The sequence below is a fragment of the Eurosta solidaginis genome, chromosome 4 (genome assembly GCF_040869045.1).
Source record: "Eurosta solidaginis isolate ZX-2024a chromosome 4, ASM4086904v1, whole genome shotgun sequence".
In the NCBI taxonomy this organism is placed as follows: Eukaryota; Metazoa; Arthropoda; class Insecta; order Diptera; family Tephritidae; genus Eurosta; species Eurosta solidaginis.
Window position 1 is genome coordinate 273,818,230 of NC_090322.1, and position 23,595 is coordinate 273,841,824.

At 41.0% G+C, this 23,595-nt stretch overlaps 3 protein-coding genes across 4 annotated transcripts in view; 2 read left to right on the forward strand and 1 right to left on the reverse strand.

Annotated features, from left to right (window-relative positions):
• Positions 1-985, forward strand: part of LOC137248840 (zinc finger protein Xfin-like) — a 208,030-nt gene extending 207,045 nt beyond the window's left edge. Inside the window, exons 12-13 of the mRNA XM_067779734.1 lie at positions 219-753; positions 800-985. Coding sequence (XP_067635835.1) covers positions 219-753; positions 800-962 — 698 coding nt within the window. The 3' untranslated portion in view covers positions 963-985. The remainder of the gene's footprint in view (positions 1-218; positions 754-799) is intronic.
• Positions 986-1,745: 760 nt separating this feature from the next.
• Positions 1,746-3,778, reverse strand: LOC137251513 (zinc finger protein 79-like). The gene is made up of 5 exons (XM_067786244.1): positions 3,329-3,778; positions 3,010-3,273; positions 2,617-2,941; positions 2,026-2,557; positions 1,746-1,968 (listed from the first exon to the last, which is right to left on the reverse strand). The coding sequence occupies exons 1-5, from the start codon at positions 3,704-3,706 to the stop codon at positions 1,854-1,856; spliced, it is 1,614 nt and encodes a 537-aa protein (XP_067642345.1). The 5' UTR covers positions 3,707-3,778; the 3' UTR covers positions 1,746-1,853.
• A 2,213-nt stretch (positions 3,779-5,991) lies between these two features.
• Positions 5,992-23,595, forward strand: part of Fbxl4 (F box and leucine-rich-repeat gene 4) — a 99,223-nt gene continuing 81,619 nt past the window's right edge. Inside the window, exons 1-3 of one of the 2 annotated variants that reach the window (XM_067786252.1) lie at positions 5,992-6,091; positions 6,159-6,622; positions 6,860-6,953. In XM_067786252.1, the coding sequence (XP_067642353.1) occupies positions 6,323-6,622; positions 6,860-6,953 (394 nt within the window). In that variant the 5' untranslated portion in view covers positions 5,992-6,091; positions 6,159-6,322. The other variant, XM_067786251.1, reaches the window with a different exon arrangement.

Genomic DNA, 23,595 nt, shown 5'->3' on the forward strand with positions numbered 1-23,595 from the left:
CTAGTCCAAAGTAGCATTTATTGGCAAGATTGATTCTTTGCTGGATTTCAGTGCTGATGTTGTTGTTACAACAACAACTATTCCATGCAAACCACAGCCCCTACCAAACCCTTCTTGCATATTTACGCGTCCGTATAAAAATTGCACTCTACTTTTCTAAAATGTTCCACTTTGAAACAATCATTTATTATTGATCCATTTGTTTTTTTTTTTAATAGCAAAAGTCTTTCTGGATTCGAATTCGCTCGAGAGACACGAAGTCATTCACGATGAAAATCGAGAAAAATACCCATGTGACAAATGTAATCAATCCTTTTTATCACGTTCCTCATATAAGTATCACGTACTACACGTACATGATATAAACCGAAAACCAATGTATCAATGCACACAATGCGATAAATCATTTTCTCATAAAAATACATTTCGGACACATCTGCTGCGTCATGAAGGACCAAAGATAAAATGCAATTTTTGTGATAAACGATATGTCCGACAATTAGATTTGAAAGTTCATTTAGAAACTCATTCAGGAGAAACGCCTTTTTTGTGTAATGTATGTGGCAGATCCTACGTTAATAAGCGTGTTTTAAAAAAACACATGCAACAACACGAAGGGTTCTTTCGTTACACTTGCAAAACTTGTGGAGCAGAATTTTCAAAATATCATCAATATTACTTACATCGCCAGCAGCACACTGGTTGCGCCTATAAGTGCGGCATTTGTGAACGCCAATTTTATAATTGTTACAGGTGCGCCCCTTTGTTTGCTGCAACCGCCCGTTATTGATAAATTTAGTTATTTCACCTTTTTCAGATGCAAACGCCATATCAGAAGAGTACATAAAGTCATTGACGACTCAGAGATTGAGGGATTTGCAGTGAAAATGAATGATACAAGAGAACACAGGGGGCGAATTGTTGAAGTTTTAAAAAATGCAGATGGTCTATATGATATTTAATAACGAATACATAACTAAAACCATGCGGAGAGTTTTAATAACTCCATTAGGAGTTAATTATTTGGAAAACGGTAAGATTAAGATTTCTTACAAAGATTTGTGAAATCCCCTGCACTATTTCACTTACTTATCTTTTGTTTTCTCAGTAATAATTCGATACACCGCAAATGATGCTGTTTTAACGATAGACACTCCCCGAAGATTTTCGAATGTGATTCGTTTTGTTTCGTTGATTTTCCAATAGGGAGGATAATTGATGTATATTAAGGACGATTTTCTGTCATCTCTTGTCAAATTTGGGAGTGTTCCGGGGTTGAGTTTTTGAATATTATCGTTGTTGAGGGTCCATTGCAAGATATAGATCGGGTAATTCCGGTAAATAGTACCATAAAGAAAGTAGTGGGACCATCTCATTTGACCACGATGATCAACGTCTTGAATTCGCGAATAGTCTGAGTTTCCGTAATAAATTTTTAATAATGATGAAAGTTGTTAAACGATGAAGGCAATTTCCGAAGGTCCTGAGTTCAAGTCCCGGACAAAATAACATCAAAATTTTATAATATGGTTTTTTCAAATAGAAATAAATTGTTTAAGCGGAGTCGCCCCTCGACAGTGATTTTCCACACACTCCGTGTGTATTTCTGTCATTAAAAGCTTCTCAGATGCTGTTCAGAGACGGCATAAAACAAGTCCAATTTGTAGGGAAAACTAAAACACGACACAAATTGGAAGAGAAGCTCGTCCTAAATCTCCGGGGAGGTAAATTGCACTAGGCACATATTATTTTTAGAATTTATCCTAGCAATTATTTAATAATAATGACAACGATTATACATCGAATTTGAACTCACGAAACCTTAATGCTATTTATATACATATGCTTTTAACTTAATTAGTATTCTCCTTTGCTGTATTTCCATCATTTTTTGATACCCGCACAATGAGCTTATTGATTTGGTCGATATCTTCCACTTTATGCACACTTCCAATATGCCGTCTAATTCTAGAAAGTAAATTAAATTAAAACAACATATAACCGCTAGTATAAATAATGGATTACTTGTTAGGTTCAGAAAAACCTTTATTGCATATAGCGCACGTTAAAGGTAATCCTGTATGTTCCAAGCGATGTCGGCTTAGTTTGGATGGGTGTGAATACTCTTTATTGCAGATATCACATTTGAATCGAATACCACTATGTAATAGTTCGTGTTTTCTCAAAGCGCTGGTTGTCATAAACGCTTTCCCACACTTAGAACACGAGTATGGTAAGTCACCAGAATGATTTCTCATATGAACTTCCAAATCTATTTTACGAACATAACGTTTCTGGCAAATACTGCACTCATTTTTCGGACCCGTATGTTTCTCAATATGTAGAGTTAGGCTTCCCTTATGCATGAACACTTTATCGCATTCAGTGCATTTGAATAGCGGTTTACGCGTTGACTGGTGTATTTTAATATGTGTTCTATAAACATCTTCGGTAAAAAACTTTCTTCCACAGTCTTCACAAGTGTAGTTACGTTCACGATTTAAATCATGCGTTCTCTGGTGACGGCGTAGATTATTAGCAATGCTGAAAGCACTTGCTATCGTACGGGTTACTGAACTTAAAGAAATTCTCTAATACAATAAATGAAATACTTACGGCAAATATCGCAAAGAAAAACTTTTGGCCTATGATAACGTGACTGATGTTGCTTTAATTTGTTTTCTGGAAAAAGTTTTTGACAGTGTTCGCAAGGAGTTTCTTTAAATTCTTTACCACCATTTTTCGTTCTTTTGACTTTTGAGCGCACTCTTTGGACCGTCGATTTTTTGTCTTTTATTCTTGATTTCGGCGTTGATTTTGATTCCTTCTTTAATATCGCGCTGTCACAGGCAACAGAGCACCAATTTCCCTCTGATTCTGCTTCGTGGGAAGAAACTGTTTCGATTAATGGTCCGGAGACTTTACAATCTATATATTCAACCTTTGATAAAAAATATTGTTTTTCTTTTACTGTATAAAAGACAGTGTAGATAATTTCCATTGTTTTACCATTTCTTCCTTTACATCAGCATCACAGTCAAATTCATTCATTTTTAATGCTTTCTTCAGCTTTAAATTTTCAGTTCCCTGTGTATCTGTTTCCTTCATGTTAGATTCTAAACCAATACACTTCGATGGTTTACTTGTAGTAGGAAGTAATGGACTTAGAGAGGTAACATCTGTTTTAACGAGATCTAGCTTTTCTGTATCCTTCAAAATTGTCGGCATTGATATATCTTCCGTTCCCTTAATAACATCTTCGAAAAGAGTTTGCTGGACATTATGTATTAATTTAAAGAAGTATAAAATAAATATAAAATCATCAAACCTCTGCAGCTCGTGATAAATCTGTTGACTCCACACTCTTGCACAAATTCTGGATGTTCACCCATTCAAATTCATTTGCATCCGATGACTCATCTTCATCCTTTTGTGATAAATAATATAATTCACGTGCTGATTTTTGTGCCTTCTTCATGAATCGATATGAATTTAGCAACTGCTGTACACAATCTTGACATAAATAGCGTACATTCTTGACGTAAGATGATGATGCATCTGCCTTTTCCACGTCCAACTGCGTACAAATTTTGAAGCATTCCTGGTATGTTAGCGGCTCATTTAAATCAGTTACGCGCAGATACCAATCACACAGGTCCGCGTGATCTTTCTCTGATAAACACGCTCGACAAACACTTTTTGACATGGCGTTTTCAGTATATTGTTTGTAGATGAATTTTAAGATGAAAATTTCTTGCTGGAGTAGGAATGTCTTTAAATCGAGTAATATATTCTCGTTATCGACGACCAATAATCGATAATTTTGGTCGATCAGCTGTTAGCTGCTCTAGTTAAGACCACATTAAGCGGCGCGACATGTAGCGGCATCGGCGCTTCACTTTTTTGCCTATTTGATCAACATTGCCTCCAATGGCCGCGCCGCACAGTGCTGCTGCCGCTAGATGTGAATTGTTGAATAAGAATACATGCAAATATTTTGCAGCGCAATGTAGTACAGCTCAGTGTGTTCTTAACTTTAAACTAAGGCTACACTGCGCTTCACTTTTTTGCGTATTTAATCAAATTGATCCATATGGTTCACATTTGTTTACTGCCTTCCACTCTAAACGCAACATAACCTCAATTTAAGTTGCCAAACTATTTAATAAACTGTAGACCAAAGCAACATCGCACTTCAAATCCACTGATGTAACTTTATACATGAAGAACGGCAGATTCATATTGTCGTATAGCAATTTGAAAAATACTACCTTTCTAAGCTATCTAGCAAAAACAAAGATGATAAATGGATAAAAGGGCCAGTTTGCTACTCGGTGAAATAAAAAAAATGGCAGCCTTCTTAATCGCGAAAGCAAAGTTTTCTAGTTTGGGTATCGGCAAAGAGGATTAATATATATATATCAGGCATGCTTAACGAACGAAACGATATCATTTCGTTACGATAATCAACGCTAATAAACGGAACGCGTATTAGCGATTGTGGATGAAACAAATGTGATAACTTCTGCATAGGCGTCAAATTACAAATAGAATGGATCACCTGATTTGTAATTGACTATCGCTGTCTCATTCTGTATCTCTTTCCATCACCCGCTGAAGATAGCCGGTCCTATGTGCCGCCATATTGAACACCCCGTCAGTCGGTTGACGGATAATTTAATTTTAATTTATTTATTATTACGGCTGTTTAGGCCTTAGACTTAAACTACTAAGTACAATTCATTATTATATCATTTATTTCTATTGAATATGCTGTTGGAATGCCATGTGATTCCGATCAGCATATTTACTGGCGTAACAAACGGACGAGTTTGGGAGCCAGTCATTTAAGGAAGGTTGGAAAGGACACGTTTCCAATCCTCCAGGGCTCCCAGCTTAAGGCAACAAAATTTGGAACTTATATTTTTCAATTATATTTGTATTTTAAGCTGTCGGAATGTATTGGTCTCCGATAAACACAGCTAAACATGTCTTTGGATGTTGGAAATTGAAGTGTACCCAATCACCCCTCAATTTTGTTTAGTAATGACGCTGTCGGAATGCATGAAGATTCCGATCAGCACAGCTCAAAATATGTTGGGAGGTTGAAAAGGACGTGTTTCCAATCCCCCCTGCTCCAACTTTTGTTTGACCTAATTTTGGTTACACATCATATAATTTCATTGTTATATTAATGCTGTCGGAATGCGAGTGATCCCGGTCAGCAACAGTAAATATAGGCTGAAAAAACCGAATTCCAGCGAAATTTGTTGTTGGAACTGTCTGGAGTTACAGGTGGCGACTGATTTTCTTTTCCTAAGGGCCGGGTGCATTGTATTTTGCTGCTACCAGTATTACCATTCCCTTTTCGCGCTCCAGTATCGGTATGTCATGTAAAAAATAAAAGAAAAAAAAAACTTTATCTTATTGGAAGGGTTTTACAATGCTCCAATAAACTTTTTTTTTAAAGTATTGAAGTTATTACTACTTTTTATGTGATTAGGAAGTTCATTGAAATATTTCAGGCCCTTATAAAATATATTTGCTTGTCCACTTCTGTTTTGAAAAGAGGTAATCTAAAATTATTGTTTTCTCTGATTACGTATGAATGTGCATCATTTACATATCTAAGATATCACACTTGTTTTATCCACAATGATACTAGCAGTTGACCCTTGTTCTAGAAATTTACCCAACTGTTGAAAGTTGGCTACTTTTGCAAGCCAGATGGTGCTGGTGCTGCCATATTTTTCGTTCTCCATGCTTGATCAAAAACTATATAAGCCCGAACACATAAGATTTTCGTTGCAGCATCGTGGTGCATTGATGGCTGAATAAATTGCATGCGTTTGCATAGCCTTTTTGTCGTTCCCGATACAAAGACTTGCAACCAACTTATTTGTCGGCGCACGAAGCTGCATCAAAAATCTTATGTGTTTGGGCCTTTATGTGTCGGGCCTTTTTCATGCATCCTTGGTTTAGCCGCAGTTGTACGCATCTATGGTTGTATGGAACGCTAAAAATGCTGATTTGGTCGGACAGGAGTAACTACGGGCGTTTAGAACATATGATAGTTTGTCAGCTGTTTCTAGTAAGAATTTGTGAACGTAATTAGAAGAGGTTAAATAAATAAATTTTAATTAATATATCTATCCTAGTTGTAATTAGTGTATTTCTTCAATTTAATGTCCATGAAAGAATGGGGCCTATGCCGATGTAGAAAATACATCGTGAAAATTGTTTGGCAAAACAAAAGTCAATATTAGACACTGATAAAAGCTGGAAGAATCGTCATCACAGCGTGCTACATACTTTTCCTCAAATGTCTTCGGCATCAGATGATGACCTTTGCAAAACAGAAGCTGGTGCCATAGTTGACTTCATCAATCGCGGCACTACAGATGATATTGAGTTATACAATCATTTTGATGACTCTGAGGCAATCAAAGATTCAGAAGGATTTTGTTATGCTGGATATCGCTTGGACCAGTATGCACTACACGTAGTTGACTTTAGTTCACAGTATGGTAGCGATTATAGTATTTCGTATACGGCTGATAATATAACTGGAAAACCTCGCAAGTATCCCGAATATGGCGATTTTCCAGAAACATACGCAATGGTATGTTATTAAATTTGTATGTACATTATTATGGTCGATTCTTCGGATTTTGTGATGTAGGCCGCCAATAAAAAAATATGTACGTTTAAAAAATAGTAAAAGTATTTACTATCAGCGTTTAAAGAGCCCAAGAAACGTTACAAAACCATTATATTGCCCATAATGAATGTATATAATATACATAAATAGTAAGTAAAGAAATTAAAAATCACAATTCTTGATATCTTTATTTAAAAGCGAACTTATGGCGATTGGTGGCAGAGAGCACCGAGTCATATAAAAGAGATTCAGCCGCAAAATTTGCCAAAAATACCAGCTCACGACTTCATAGGTAAGTGTACAAACCCGTTAATGCAATACAATTGTTCAAACAAAATTCCAAGTTCTGTTCGTACCGCTAGTACCAAGAAAAATACTGCGAACCTCAGAAGCGCTCTCTTAATCTTAGGGGGTATTTAAGCACCTACAGAAATTTTTCATTGATTGCTTCCTCGTGCTGGATCACCCTAGGGTTATTATTCGCTTCCCAAGGCAGTCGGTTCTATGTACCGGAGCGACTCGGGATTTTTCCCGACCAAGGACTGTCATTTCAGTGTGACCCCATTTAATTTGTTATGTCCCTCCCACAAATTGTCATCCTCCCAGCAGTTCCATGTAGCGGGACTGCTCCATATTCTCTTCTCCGGGAAGGTATCGAACGCAATCCGGGTCCGTCTCCTGACCCCGATCCTGAGAAATGGTTTTGCTACATTTGCCGGAAAAGAATCTTTTTAGGACGGTCATACCTTTGTCAGTGTGTCTCGTGTAAGGGATGGTTGCATCGGACAGGTTCTGGGCTAGACCCCAAAACCAGACGTCCACGTAACTTCTATAAATCTTTTGTGGCACCTTGCTGTTCACGTCCTATGACATCCCGTAGTCTGCGCATTAGCCCCCCACCCCCCGCTACCTTCCAGCAGCCCCGCTGCTCAGCAAGCCACAACAAGTACACGCTGTTGCTCGCGCCCCACGGCGCCAACAACTCACACGGCTGCTCCCACTCATACCTACAATCTCCGTAGTAGAGTCGGGAGCAATGCCGACCATCAGCCCCTGCCCACGTCTTCTTCCCCCCTCTTTTCCGACAGCAATTGTGTAGGTCAGGGAAACAGACTCTTAGTCCCTACCTCCCTTTGCACCGTTTGCCAGCACAGAATATATACGTTTGCGACATCCGCCCAATGCAGCTCCTGCCATGGACGGTGCCACTTTCCTAGATGTTCTGGTCTCCGCGACGGCAACCCCCCGACGGGTTTCATTGCGCCATGTTGCCAGGCCACATACCCAAATAAACAGGGTACCCCAATGCCTACCCAAGGACGTCTAGTCCCAGGGCCTCAACAGCCTTCCACAACCCAGGCGTAGTCACCCGTCACTTACTCCCAGAGTGACGACGTCTCCCCCTATGCACTTCAGAATACTGCAGTTAAACTGTAATGGATTAACTGGGAAGATCAGGGAGATAGTCGACTTAATGAAGCGGCACAACATCCGCATTGCTGCGATTCAAGAGACTAAACTCACAGCAAGATCTGCATTGCAGACCTGTCCTGGGTATAATGTCCACAGAAAAGATCGCGAGAGCGGAAATGGATCGGCCGCGCGCTTATCATACACCGCACTGTGTAATATCATATATTTGATCCCGAAATCGACCGCAGGGACAGTGTCTTAGAACGTCAAGGATTATCTGTCCGGTCGGGCGATGCAAATCTAGAAATCATCAACATCTACATCCCTCCTGTCATCTATTGCCCCAGTGGATACCGCCCTGATATCAGCGGCGTACTCACTGGAAACAATCGCATTATCTTAGGCGATTTCAATGCCCATCACGATCTATGGCATTCAAACTTGCGGGTAGACAGTGCGGGATTCAGTATGAATCGTGAGCGTAGGACTCGTAAACTGGCAGCCGATGGTAACATTGGCATCTGACCACCTGCCTATACTTATTTCGCTCGAGCGTACCGCCGACTTCATCGTCACAGAAAAACGCACTTACATATACTTTAAAAAAGGAAAGTGGGACGAATACAAATCCTTTACAGACAACCGCTTTGCTGCCCTCCCTATCCCGACTGATGTCCGCCAAGGGGAGCGTGCTTTCCGCAAGGTCATTGAATCCGCCTCGGCTCGCTTCATTCCCGCCGGTAGATCTCCCGAAATTCGGCCCCACTTTCCGGCGGACGCCGCAAATTTAGCGAGAGAACGTGACCTTATAAAACAGCTTGACCCCGGCGACCCCCAAATAAAAGATATAAACCAACACATCAGATTGCTTGTGGATGAACACAAGCGGGCGAAATGGGAGGAGCATCTAAGCGGTTGTAACCTCTCTGCCGGTGTAGGTAAACTTTGGTCCACCGTAAAGTCCCTATCGAATCCATCTAGGCACAATGACAAAGTTTCCATCGCCTTTGGCGATAAAGTGCTGTCGGATGCGAAAAAATGCGCGAGCGGCATCTGCCGACAATTTATAATGCATTCTAAGGTCGACGCACATAAACATAAATTCAGCAATTAGCATCACCGCCAAAGTGGTTGAGGATGCCATCGGTCATGCTAAACCATCCAAAGCAGTGGGCCCAGACGGCATAGCCATGCTGATGCTTAAAAGCCTAGGGAAAGAGGGCTTCAATGTCTTCAACCTGTCTCTTTCCATCTTTATCATTACTGTAAAGTGGAAAATGGCCAAGGTGGTCTCGCTACTAAAGCCTGTGAATCCAGCTAACATAGGAGGGTCATATCGCCCGATTTCTCTGCTATCGCCAGTAGCCAAGACGCTTGAAGCCATTTTGCTCCCCTACTTCAAAGCAAATTTGCAGCTAGCCTGTCATCAGCATGGCTTCAGAAAACACCATAGCACCACCACCGCGCTAAATGCCATTAGCACCCAGATAAATTGCGGTTTAAATCAAAACCCCCACCATAGAACAGTACTCGTTGCGCTACACCGAGACCTGCACAATAATGGCCACAGGCCCAGGCCCACAGATCGATGAGTTTTGCAACAGAATAAACGGCTACCTCCCTAATCTCTCCAGTTGTTTCGCCTTGCGAAACCTGGCATTATCACCGACAAAATCCTCCGCGACCGTATTTACAACATGGACGCCCCAAATTTCGACCATTTTGAACATCCACGTCGATGGCACTACGCTACCGACTGTCTTACACCCCAAAATCTTGGGTGTGACGCTCGATCAGGATCTACATTTTGGTGAGCATGCAGCCACAATTGTACCGAATATCCAGAGCCGTAATAAAATCTTCAAATCTCTTGCTGGCAGTACTTGGGGAAAAGATAAAGAAACGCTCATTACCACTTACAAAGCAATTGGCCAGCCGATTGCATGGTATGCGTCCCCGATATGGTCTCCAAGACTAAAAACTACTCACTGGAAGAAGCTACAGGCCTGCCAAAATACTGCCCTCAGAACCGCCACGGGTTGTCTTCGTATGTCCCCAGAACACCATCTACATAATGAGGCGAGAATACTCCCCATGAGGGAGGGAAATGAAATGCTAACCAAACAGTTCCTGTTGAATACCCAAGAACCAGGTCATCCCAACAGATATCTGATTGATTAGCCAATACCGCCCAGGGGCTTAAGGAGTCATCTGCGTTAGCATTATGAGGAAATACGGCACCTGAGTACACAGCCGTATGAAGGTACAGCAACAACAACAAAGCCAAAAAACACAAGTAGGTCCTCAGTGAACTCCACAAACAGGCGTCGGACCTCTATGTCAGGAATTGCCCGGTGAATCCTAAACTTGCAGAAGAGGAACACACACTCCCTAGGGAAACGCAAGTAGCTCAACTTCGATCTGGATACTGTAACAGGTTAAACTCTTATCTATCCTCAATCAACCCCGAAATACAAAATGTATGCCCTGCTTGCAATGTGCCCCCACATGACACCAACCATCTCTTCATTGTAATGTGGAACCAACGCCTCTAACACGCTCTTATTATGGTCCACCCCTGTTGAAACAGCAAGTTTCCTTGGACGCCCGTTAGAGGATATTGATGGCAATTTGTGATCGGTCACACCTATTGGATGGGGCGAAGCACTGCTACAACAACAACAACAGGGTTATTTTAGGCCGGTTTATAAAGACCTGACATTGCTTACAGTGTTATCAGAATATTTTCACGACCAATACTAGAAGCTATCTAGGACCAACCCTACTTAATGATTCGTGATCCGATAGTTGAACTGCGCCCAATAGGTGTAGGCCTAATATTCAAAGGGCAGGACCGCATAAAATATATCGTCGGGATTCAAGGGGTTGATAAGCGCAGTTCACAGCTTCCACAAACCAATTATCAACCTCACCTCCGCGAGGCGAATCTTGTTACAAATTTGAATGTATCATACACATATTTAGCAGGCGAGGCTCTGGAGACCCCAACTGGACTTGTTACCGGAACGTACAGGATCTATATCCCAAAACTTGTATGCGATCCAAGTGACAGGGCCCTATAAGAACTCCATTCATGTGACTTTAGTCCACTCTCTTTAGTGAAAGGACTAACTTTTTTAGTTTAATGTCCTATCCCGCAGCCTAGCGTTTCCTTCTTGATATATCATATGCCTTATGTCTCCTCTTTATTTCTCCCCACCGAACTGGGGCAGTATATGCATCAAGAGCTGCTCCCTCCTTTATCAACTCGTCGATTTTTTGTTTATTTATTAACTTTGTTTAAGGCTATCGGATGTTGTAGTCCGACTAGAAACGATTGGAATAGTTAAAAGGCATAAATGGCTGTGTTTTGCGATTAAGCAACGTTAATGCAACCGATCTAGAACTTCACGTGTACGCTGCTGCTGATTGGAGGCAAATAGCTCAGATAGGATGTCACATTTGTTTTCTATTTAAATGGAGGATTAATAAGCTGATCATTAAACCGGGTTGGTACCCATATAAGAAAAAAAGTTGTGAAAGTCTACCCCTAAATTTGACGCTTATGTTGTGAGGGTTTCGGAAACATTTTTTAACATTTTTTTTACCCTTCGAAATACACGGAAATTGTTTTTAACACGCACATAATTAATTGCATTTGTTGCTATATGTACTGTGGCATAGTTAATCGCTTTTGTTGCTTGTTTTACTCTAATGCCTTGTATTTGTGGTCTTAGAGTTGAGCGCACTCAACCTAAGGTTCAATGTGCTAAGTGTTCGGTACTTTTTCATCTTCCCTGTGTGGGTTTTTTGGAGACTGACTTAGACTTTTTAAGAGAGTCTAATAGTGCTTTTTACTGTAAAGCTTGTGCGTGTGAGCGTCGTGGGTCGATTCGATCGCCGCCCGCCTCTCTTAAATCATCATCTAACAAAGCGTCATCGTGTATTGTAAATGACCTGCCCTTGCTGCCTGCTGGTTCACTCAATGAAGATATGCAAAACAAAAACAATCGCGATAATGTGTGCAATATAGAAAAAACATTGAAGTCGTTAGTGTGTGATATTGCTGTGCTAAAAGGCAATGAGGAGAAGATTTTACATCTGCTTAATACATCAATAGACGAAGGTAATCGTTTACGTCGACAAGTCAGCGACCTGCAAGTAAAGTTAAGCTCTATGCAGAATGCGCTCTGTAACTTGCCGCTGGCTACCTGTCGCTCTCGCTCTTCCTCTGAGTCATGCATTGCTGCTGTTTCCAATGTTCGTTCGAATGTGGGTATAATTGGTGCTGCACATTCTAATGGTACTTCCTCATCGTCACACACGACAAGTGAAAAAGTAGTTGTTCTTTCTGCTTTGCCTGCTGCTTCTAAACATACAGCAGTTGCTAATACGTGTGCTATGGCTACCAATGTTGATGCTTGTTCTACTGTTAAAAATAGTGCTATGAACGTTGAAAACAACAAAAATAATTCTTCAGTACCAATAGCTATTAACAATGCTACCACCACAGCTGTGTCTCAAACGTATGAGAATAACTCTGTTAATAATTCTGCTAATAGTGGTAGATCGTTTGCTTCGGTTCTTAAATCACAGGCTAATAACTCTAATGTTACCTGTATGGATGGCGCTGGTAATAAAATCAATGTTAATAGCTATCAGAGGTATAGAGGACTTACGTGCACAGTATTACCGATGTAATAAGACAAAAACGACACGACTTACAACTTAAGTCCACGAGAGTATATTTGACAATGACAAAAAGGAAAAAGTTACATATATGATTATTTGCATAGCATAAAAGCTTTATCAATAAGAATGACATTGCGAAAGAAAATTAACAGTAGCGGTGAATATATCATGTTGCCTAACAATTCTTGTTACCAACACTCCTCCTCAACATGTACATATTATAAGTATACATTGTCTATCTGACTAATACAAACCCATTTCGGTTCTAAATTTACAATGCTTTACCTTTTGAAGGTTTTTGGTTAAAATGTCAGATACCATATCTTCAGTACAAATGTAATTTAGACTTATCTCACCTGACTTATACAAATCCCTAACATGATGAAACTTTAAATCTATATGCTTACTTCTAGAATGATAAACCGGATTCTTAACTAGATGTAAAGCACTTTGATTATCGCTATTAATTAAGGTTGGGCTATTAATAGGAAAACCCATTTCAGCAAGGAGCTTTGCAGCTGTAGAAAGCGCCACATATTCAGCTTCAGTGCTACTTAAGGCAACGATGTTTTGTTTTTTCGATTCCCACGAGAATACTGCACCGGTAGCATAAAATGCACTGCCTGTATAAGACTTCCTGTCGCCAACATCAGCGCCCCAATCAGCGTCGACGTAGCATTCAATGGGCTGACCTGATTTTCGGTAATGTAGTTTAAAATCGCTCGTACCTTGCAAGTAGCGTAACACATGTTTAGCCCCTGCTTCGTGCTCAGAATGTGGATCGGTATTCTTTTGCGACAGTTTACAGACCGAATGCAGAATATCCGGTCGGGTTGATATTGCCAAGTACATCAACGCACCGATAAGCGATTGGTATTCCCTTTTATCAACGCGTCTACATTTTGCATCATCACAGCTGACTTGACCCAGCATTTAACGGTGTCACTACAGCCTTACATTCGGACATACCATACCGGTTTAATAGATCCGTTATATATTTTTTATGACCAAGAGTAATTGCGCCTGTTTTACCTTCGCGCTGGATCTCCAACCCCAGAAAATACCGCAGTTGCCCACTGTCAACCAGATCAAACTCGTTCGCAATTTTTGCTTTGATCGCAACTACGTCTTCTAACCGGGTGCCACCTACAATTAAATCATCAACATACACAGCTATAATGTTATAATTACCATTTTCGTGTTTCGTATACACGCAAGGCTCGCTGACGCACGGCGAATACCCAAACGATCTTAGAACTGTGTCCAACTTTGCACTTTGCTTTAATCCATATAGTGCCTTATTGAGCTTCAGCACTCGGTGTGGAAACTCATCGCATACGAACCCCTCCGGCTGTTTCATATAAACTATCTCTTGTAAATTGCTGTTTAAGTATGCTGAAGATACGTCCATTTGATGCAAATGCAGTTCATGCTCACACGCCAACGTCAACAGTAAACGAACTGTCGCATACCTCAACACCGGTGAAAACGTTTCGGTGAAGTTCACTCTAAACTGTTGACTACACCCCTTTGCCACCAAACGGCTCTTAAAACGTTTAATACTACCGTCAGGGTTTCTTTTAATGCTGTATACCCATTTGCTGCTGATTGCCTTTTCGCCTGTAGGAAGATCCACTAATGACCAAGTTTGATTTTTTACCAGAGCGTCGTACTCCTCTTTCATAGAGGCCCTCCACTCCGCCGAATGCGCACTACCCAATGCCTCCCTTACCGAATTGGGTACAGGTATTTCGTTGGTATCTATCATATTCAATATATGACGTTCTTTACGTGGACGCAGATCATACCGCACCTCATTTGTACATTTATTATCTTCTTCCATACCTTCGTCGCTTGCTTCAGCTGGGCATTCTTCGCTCAAATCATTTGCTGGCTCACTCTTAGTGTTGTTCTCACTCTCATCTTCATTAAAGGCTCCATTAGCAAAAGACGTGATGTCGACGTGCTCCTTTTCATTACCAAAGTGCGTATTTTCCATGAAAATTACATCTCTGCTTGTGATCACCTTACGCGTGTTTGGATCCATCAATCGATAAGCCTTGGAGGTGACTGAATACCCAACCATAATGTATTCCTTCCCTTTGGGTTGAAATTTCTTTGAGTGCGTTTTGTCTAGAGCAATCGCTAAAGAGCCGAATACTTTAAGGTGTGTTACTGTAGGCTTTTTACCTGTATACACCTCGAACGGTGTTTTGTTAACCAGCGACTTTGTTGCGGCTCTATTTCGAAGGTAAACTGCCGTGGACACCGCCTCTGCCCAAAAATTTTCACCCAACTTACTATGCACTAACATACTGCGTGCCATTTCAACTAAGGTTCGATTGGCCCGTTCAGCTACGCCGTTTTGCTGGGGGGGTGTATGGTGTTGTCAACTGGCGTTGTATACCATTTTGAATCAAAAACGTTTCAAATTCGTTATTAATATATTCGCGGCCGTTGTCGCTTCTCAAGCACTTAATCTTTTTATCAGTTTGCTTTTCTACCATTTGCTTGAATTTTTTAAAAACAGCAAACACCTCACTTTTCGCTTTCAAAAAATACACAAATATATACCGCGATTTATCATCGATGAAGGTGAGGAAGTATTTGGAGCCACCAATCGAATCCGTGTTCATGGGGCCACATAAATCGGAGTGTACCACTTCTAGTAAGCTTTCGGCACGACTTTTCGATGCTTTAGCAAAAGGTTTAACACAAATCTTGCTTTTGGCACAAGTGACGCAATCACTTTTAACTGAAATATCTTTCAACTTGAGGCCATACACTAACTCTTTATTTGCCATTTCATATAAGCTCTCAAAATTTAGATGGCCAAAGCGGTTGTGCCAAATGGTTATTTCGTTGTCTTGCTTAACACCAAAACACTTGTTTGTGATACTTTTAAAAACATACAAACCGCCAACTAACTGCGCTTTTATCAATTCGGAATTTTTCTCTTTGATTACAGCTCCATTATTTTCAAAGGTCACAACTAATCCGTGTTCACATGCCTTATTTACTGATACGAAATTGCATTTTAAGTCTGGCACGTACAAAACCTCCTTCAATTTAATTCGATAGCTATCAGTGTGTATACATACTTCGCCAATTCCGTTTGCTTCTATATACTTGTTTCCCGCTAATTCTATTCTCTCGTTTCGTTTTCTAAAAGTTACATATAATGAGCGGTCACAGCATAGGTGTGAAGTTGCTCCGCTATCAATACACCACTCATCGCTCTTTAACTCATGAGGGGAAATAGAAGCAAGAATAGCGAACGATTTATCACCCCGAACCGTATGACGATGCTCTTTACATTTCGCGGCAAAGTGTCCAAACTTCCCGCAATTAAAGCATTTACCTCGACTTCTGCCATTGTTGTTGCCTTTTTTCTTTTCTCCCACACCATGACTCTGGTTATTGCTAGCGATATTCTTGGCATTAGGAACTTTCTGAATATTTGCCTGCGCCACCAGCGCGTGTTGCGAATGAAGTTCGCCGCTTTTATCTTCTTCTCGCCTCGCCCCCTCTTCAAGCAACTTGACTTTTAGTGTAGTTAATGTAGGCAAGGAATCTCGAGACTCGATCGCCACAACGAAGTTCTCATACGATTTGGGCAAACTTGCTAATAATACTATCACAGACATTTCGTCTGCTAAAGTTACCGATATTTCAGCCAACCTTTCATGTATATCGCAAAACTCATTTAAATGGTCTTGAATTTTATCACCTTCGCTCAACCTAAGTGATAACAATTGGCGAAACAATGCAACTTTTCGCGCCGGACCGGTGGGTTGATGTATTTGCTGAAGTTTACTCCAAGCCATCGCCGCTGTATTGCAATGCTTCACATGATTTACCTGTGACGGCTTTATGCATAATGCTAGCTAATGCTTTTTCATCCTTGGTGTCAAACGCTGCTGCTTCTTCGGCTGTGGCCTCTTCACTTTTCACGATTTTTCCACTGGCGATTGCCCATAATTCAGTGTGGACTAAAACGCTCCTCATCTGCACCGCCCACGATACGTAATTGCTGTCGTCCAGCTTTTCAATCGAATATAATCCAGGTGTACTCATTTTTTTTTTTTTTAATTTTACTTGTGATTAACTTTAAACCCTATTACGACCTGGGCCCATAACCTATCAGAGGTATAGAGGACTTACGTGCACAGTATTACCGATGTAATAAGACAAAAACGACACGACTTACAACTTAAGTCCACGAGAGTATATTTGACAATGACAAAAAGGAAACAGTTACATATATGATTATTTGCATAGCATAAAAGCTTTATCAATAAGAATGACATTGCAAACAGTAGCGGTGAATATATCATGTTGCCTAACAATTCTTGTTACCAACAATACCAAACAAACATACAAACGTCGTAAGCAGCCTAGCACTGTCGGTTCGATTACAACTTCTGCACCTACATCTATTTCTACGCCTGCATCTTTATCCCCTTCTGCGCTGAAAGATAGCACTGAAGTTTTCAAGCGTCGTATGCCAAATTTCGTTGGCTCTAATGCTAATAATGAGTTGGGAGTCGTTGGAATGATTTGGCTTCACCTATCGTCATTTCAGCCGCCAGTTTCTTCTAATGATATTATTAGCTACCTGGTAAGGCATCTGAAGGCTGATCGATCTAATTTTTCATGCAAAGGGCTCGTTAAGAAAGATACACCTGTTGACTCAATAACCAAAGTCAACTTTAAGCTTGGCGTTACTAATGCTGTTTATGAGAAAATTTTATCGCCAGACTTGTGGCCTGCTGGTGTGAATGTTCGCCCTTTCCGTTTTTTTCCTCAAGTGGAAAAGCAACTCCAGTTCACCTAGCTTCCAGCAGTAATGAGAACATAATTAACAAACAGCTTAAAGTGTATTTCCAAAATGCTTCTGGTATCAGGACTAAATCGCACATTTTGAGAGCATTTAGTTGCCAATTGGAGTACGATATTTTTGTCATTGTTGAATCCTGGCTTACTTCGGATTTCTTCGACGCTGAGTTCTTCGATCCCAAGCTATTCGTCGTTTTTCGTAAGGACAGGGATTGTACTAAAACTGGGCGTTCAAGAGGGGGTGGCGTACTAATTGCTGTCCAACGCAAGTATAATGCCTCCCTTATTATGTTAGATAATTCTGATACCATCCTTGACCAGATCTGCGTCAATGTCCGTGGTTCTCCACAGTCTGGATCTCTATATCTGGTTGCATCATACATACCGCCGAACAGCTTGGAAGAAGTTTACAAAGCTCATGTTAACAATATATCGTCCCTAGTTTTAAGTAAATTAGGAGATAATCACTTATGTGTTTTAGGGGATTTTAACCTTTGTGATATTTCTTGGTCTCATAGTTACTCTGCGTCAGGCCTATTACCTAATAATATTACTAAGTCTTTTGAGTCATACGTTATAGATAATATCTTAAGTCTAAATTTGCATCAAATCAATAGTTTCAAAAACAGGCTCGATAGAATATTAGATCTAATTTTTATTAGTAATGACATAAATTCTAATCTTTCTGAGTGCCATGCGCCATTCGCTCCTACGGATATGCACCATTCTGCTCTAATTCTTAAACTCGAATTTTATGAGTTTGGAGCTCGCTATTTAATTGATGATTTTTCATTTAACTTTTCGAAGTGTGATTTTTCTAGACTCGAACAGGATCTAGCTGAAATAGACTGGGCCAATTTGCTTTCCATCTCTGATGTTGGTCATTGCTTTGAAATATTTAAGTTGACTCTCTTTGATCTGTGTACGAGGCATGTACCAGTTGCGAAAAGGAAACCATATAGGTTGCCATGGTACACAACAAGGTTAAAAAAGTTGAAGAATTTAAGAAACAAGTTCTTCAAAAAGTTTAAAAGAACCAAAACCCGTTATTCCTTACCAAATATAAACATTATGTGAAGGATTTCAACTGTCTAGAGAAGTTTCTTTACCGAAACCACATTACAAGCTTTGAGACGAATATAAAGTCTAACCCGAAAGCATTCTGGAATTACGTTAAGTCGAAGAAATCTCGCTCCTCGGTGCCTGCCACCGTCTTCTACAATGACAGACCTGCTAACACTCCCCACAATGTGGCTAACGCGTTTGCTGATTTTTTTAGTTCTAATTTTGCTAATAATGATGCTAGTCCCTCGTCTGACTTCTCGTCTAAAATTTATTCATCCCTAAATTTTGGTTCAATGTCAATTTCATCTGAAGATATCTTCAGTGGCATCTCGAAACTGAGCAACTCTACTAAAGCTGACATTGATGGTCTCTCGGCTGCCTTGCTAAAAGGATGCACTTCCCTAGTTGTCCCGTTAGAGATCATGTTCAATTTATCACTTAGCTTTGGTGAGTTTATTGATGCTTGGAAATTCGCCTCGATAACTCCTATTTATAAATCTGGCAGTAAGACTGATGTCTGCAATTACAGGCCAATTTCAAAGCTTTCCACCGTTTCTAAGCTATTTGAGTGCGTTGTCAAGGAAAAGATTTATTTTTCAGTGAAGCACTTGATCTGTCCGAGACAGCATGGGTTTGTTTCTGGTCGCTCTACCGTTTCCAATCTTGTGGAGTTCAGTGAATATTGTATCTCTGCCTTTTCATCTGGTCTTCAGGTCGACTGTATTTATACCGACTTTTCCAAAGCTTTTGATAAGGTATCGCATGATGTTCTAATTCACAAACTGTACTGCCTTGGCTTTCATTCAACCTTTTTGCAGTGGCTAAAATCATATCTAAGTAATAGATGGTGTGCCGTCTCTATTGATGGGGTATCATCAGATCCCTTTTTGGCGACATCGGGCGTCCCGCAGGGTAGTATTTTGGGACCATTGCTTTTTATCTTATTCATCAATGACATTAGCTCATGCTTCTCTTACGCTAGATTTCTGTTGTACGCCGATGATCTCAAAGTTTACTCTGTTGTAAATTCCGCAAACGATATGATTAATCTTCAAGCTGATATTGATAAACTTTACTCATGGTGCATTAGATCTCATCTTTCATTAAATATAAATAAATGCTTCCACGTAACCTACTCAAAATCTCGTTCAAATCTCAACAGTTCGTTTAGTATCGCTAACAGTACGTTGCAGACTGTTGAAAAAATCAAAGATCTTGGGGTTGTATTTGATACAAAATTTATGTTCGTGAACCATATTGATTGCATCGTTGCCAAGGCCTATGCTATGCTAGGCTTCATTCGGCGTAATAGTTCGGAGTTTTCTGACCCGTATACTTTTTTTTTATTTTATACTTTAAAAGTACTCTACTCCTCATTCGTGCGTTCTCATCTTGAGTATGCTACCATCATTTGGAGACCTTTCCAACAATTCTCAATCAACAGGCTTGAGCGAGTTCAAAAAGTTTTTCTTAAGTATGCTTTACGGTCATTAAGGTTTACATACCCTCTTCCTCCATATACTGCTCGTTTACTTCTTTTGAATCTTAAATCCCTGGAAGCCAGGAGATCTATTCTCTCCTTGACTTTCTTGTTTGGCATTATCCACGGAGATGTAGACTGCGCTGACCTTCTTGTGGAAATTAATTTTAATGTTCCAAGGAGGGATCTTCGTAATGTTGGCCCGTTTTATGGTATCAATATTAGAACCAATTATGGAAGGAATGCGCCAATTGCATTGCCCTGAACCAGGCATGCTTAACGAACGAAACGATATCATTTCGTTACGATAATCAACGTTAATAAACGAAACGAAGTCATTTCGTTTCGTTTATTAACGTTAAGAACGTCAAATTAACGTGACGAAGTGACTTCGTTTCGTTTATTAGCGTTGATTATCGTAACGAAATGATATCGTTTCGTTCGTTAAGCATGCCTGCCCTGAACGAATTCAATAAGATTTCATCTTCTATTGAGCTTGATTTTTCTATGTGTAGGGACGCTTTTATAAATATTTTAAAGTCAGCTATTTAATTGTTTTTAAATTGTTAGTTATAAGAACTTATTATTTATTGTAAACTATATATTTACATGTATATTTTGTTATCTTTGTGTTAATATTTTTTGTATCTACCATTATTGGCAGTCTGTAAGACCTGTATCTTCATAGACTGAATAAATAAATAAATAAATAAATAAAATTTATGTGAGTTTCCGTCAGCTCTCTGTTGTTGTTGTTGTTGTAGCAATGCTCGCCCCGCCTAATAGCCGCGACTGATCACAAATTGTCATCAATATCCTCTAACGGGAGTCCAAGGAAACTTGCCGTTTCAACAGGGGTGGACCATAAGGAAAGGGGTGTTAGAGGCGTTGGTTCCACATTACAATTGAAGAGATGGTTGGTGTCATGTGGGGACACGTTGCCAGCGGGGCATACATTTTGTATATCGGGGTTGATTCTGGATAGGTAAGAGTTTAACCTGTTACTGTATCCAGAACGAAGTTGAGCAAGAGTGACACGCGTTTCCCTGGGGAGTATGCGTTCCTCTTCCGCAAGTTTTGGATAATTTTCGTTAAGCACTGGATTCACCGGGCAATTCCCGGCATAAAGGTCCGACGCCTGTTTATGGAGTTCACCAAGGACCTGCTTGTGTTTTTTCACTTCATACGGCTGGGTTCTCAGGTGCCGTATTTCCTCAAAATGCTTACGGAGATGACTCCTTAAGCTCCTAGGCGGTGCTGGTTCATCAATCAGATGTCTGTTGGGATGCCCAGGTTTCTGGGTATTCAACAGGAACTGTTTGGTCAGCATCTCATTTCTCTCCCTGATGGGGAGTATTCTCGCCTCATTATGCAGATGGTGTTCTGGGGACATAAAAAGACAACCCGTGGCGATTCTGAGAGCAGTATTTTGGCAGGCCTGTAGTTTCTTCCAGTTGGTGATTTTTAGGCTTGGCGACCATATGGGTGACGCGTAGCACGTAATCGGCTGGTTAATTGCTTTGTATGTAGTCATGAGCGTTTCTTTATCTTTTCCCCAAGTACTGCCAGCGAGTGATTTGAGGATTTTGTTACGGCTCTGAATTCTCGGAACAATTGCGGCTGCGTGCTCACCAAAATGTAGATCCTTGTCAAACGTCACACCCAAGATTTTGGGGTGTAGGACAGTCGGTAGCGTAGTGCCATCGACGTGGATGTTCAAAATGGTCGACATTTGGGGCGTCCATGTTGTAAATAAGGTCGCGGAAGATTTAGTCGGCGATAATGCCAGGTTTCGCGAGGCGAAAAAACTGGAGAGATCAGGGATTTTATTGCATAGCGCATCGATCTTTGGGCCTGGGCCTGTGGCCATTATTGTGCAGTCATCGGCGTAGGAAACGATTGTGACTCCTTCCGGTGGTGAAGGTAGCTTAGATATGTAGAAATTAAACAAAAGTGGGGATAGGACACCACCCTGTGGCACCCCTTGTTTAATTCTCCTTGGTTTTGATGTTTCGTTTCTAAATTGCACCGATGCCTGCCGACCACCCAGATAATTTGCGGTCCACCTTTTAAGACATGGGGGAAGGGTAGACCCTTCCAGGTCCTGCAGTAACGAGCCATGGTTGATCGTATCGAAAGCTTTTGATAGGTCAGCGCTACGAGTACTGTTCTATGGTTTATGGATTTAAACCGCAATTTATCTGGGTGCTAATGGCATTTAGCGCGGTGGTAGTGCTATGGAGTTTTCTGAAGCCATGCTGATGAGGGGCTAGCTGCAAATTTGCTTGGAAATAAGGGAGCAAAATTGCTTCAAGCGTCTTTGCCACTGACGATAGGAGAGATATCGGACGATACGACTCACCTATGTTAGCTGGTTTCCCAGGCTTTAGTAGCGGGACCACCTTGGCCATTTTCCATTTCTCAGGTATGACAAAGGTGGAAAGAGACAGATTGAAGACATGCGCTAAATATTTGAAACCCTCTTTCCCTAGGCTTTTAAGCATCGGCATGGCTATGCCGTCTGGGCCCACTGCTTTGGATGGTTTAGCACGACCAATGGCGTCCTCAACCTCTTTAGCGGTAATGGTGATTGGTGACGCACTGAATTTGTGTTTATGTGCGTGTCTATTGGCTCTCCGTCTATCTTTGTCGACCGTAGGATGCATTATATATTGTCGGCAGAAAGCGCTCGCGCATTTTTTCGCGTCCGACAGCACTTTGTCGCCAAAGGCGATGGAAACTTTGTCTTTGTGCTTAGTCGGATTCGATAGGGACTTTACGGTGGACCAAAGTTTACCCACATCGGTAGAGAGGTTGCAACCTCTTAGGTGCTCCTCCCATTTCGCCCGCTTGTGTTCATCCACAAGCAATCTGATGCGTTGGTTTATATCCCTTATTTGGGGGTCGCCTGGATCAAGCTGTCTTATAAGGTCACGTTCTCTCGCTAAGTTTGCGGCCTCCGCCGGGAAGTGGGGCCGGATTTCGGGAATTCTCCCGGCGGGAATGAAATGTGCCGAGGCGGATTTAATGACCTTACGGAAGGCACGCTCCCCTTGGCGGGCATCAGTCGGGATAGGGAGGGCAGCAAAGCGGCTGTCTGTAAAGGATTTATATTCTTCCCACTTCCCTTGTTTAAAGTTTAGGAAAGTGCGTTTTCGGTGACGATGAAGTCGGCGGTTCGCTCAAGCGAAATAAGTATAGGCAGGTGGTCAGATGCCAATGTTACCATCTGTTACTGCCAGTTAACGCAGTTTACGAGTTCTGCGCTCACGATTGAGATATCTGGCGAGCTGTGACAGCTTCCTACCATACGTGAGGGGGCGTCTCCGTTTATTGTGCAGAACGTCGTTTCTTCTATTTGATCTGCCAACATCTCACCCCTACTGTCCGCCCGCAAGTTTGAATGCCATAGATCATGATGGGCATTGAAATCACCTAAGATAAT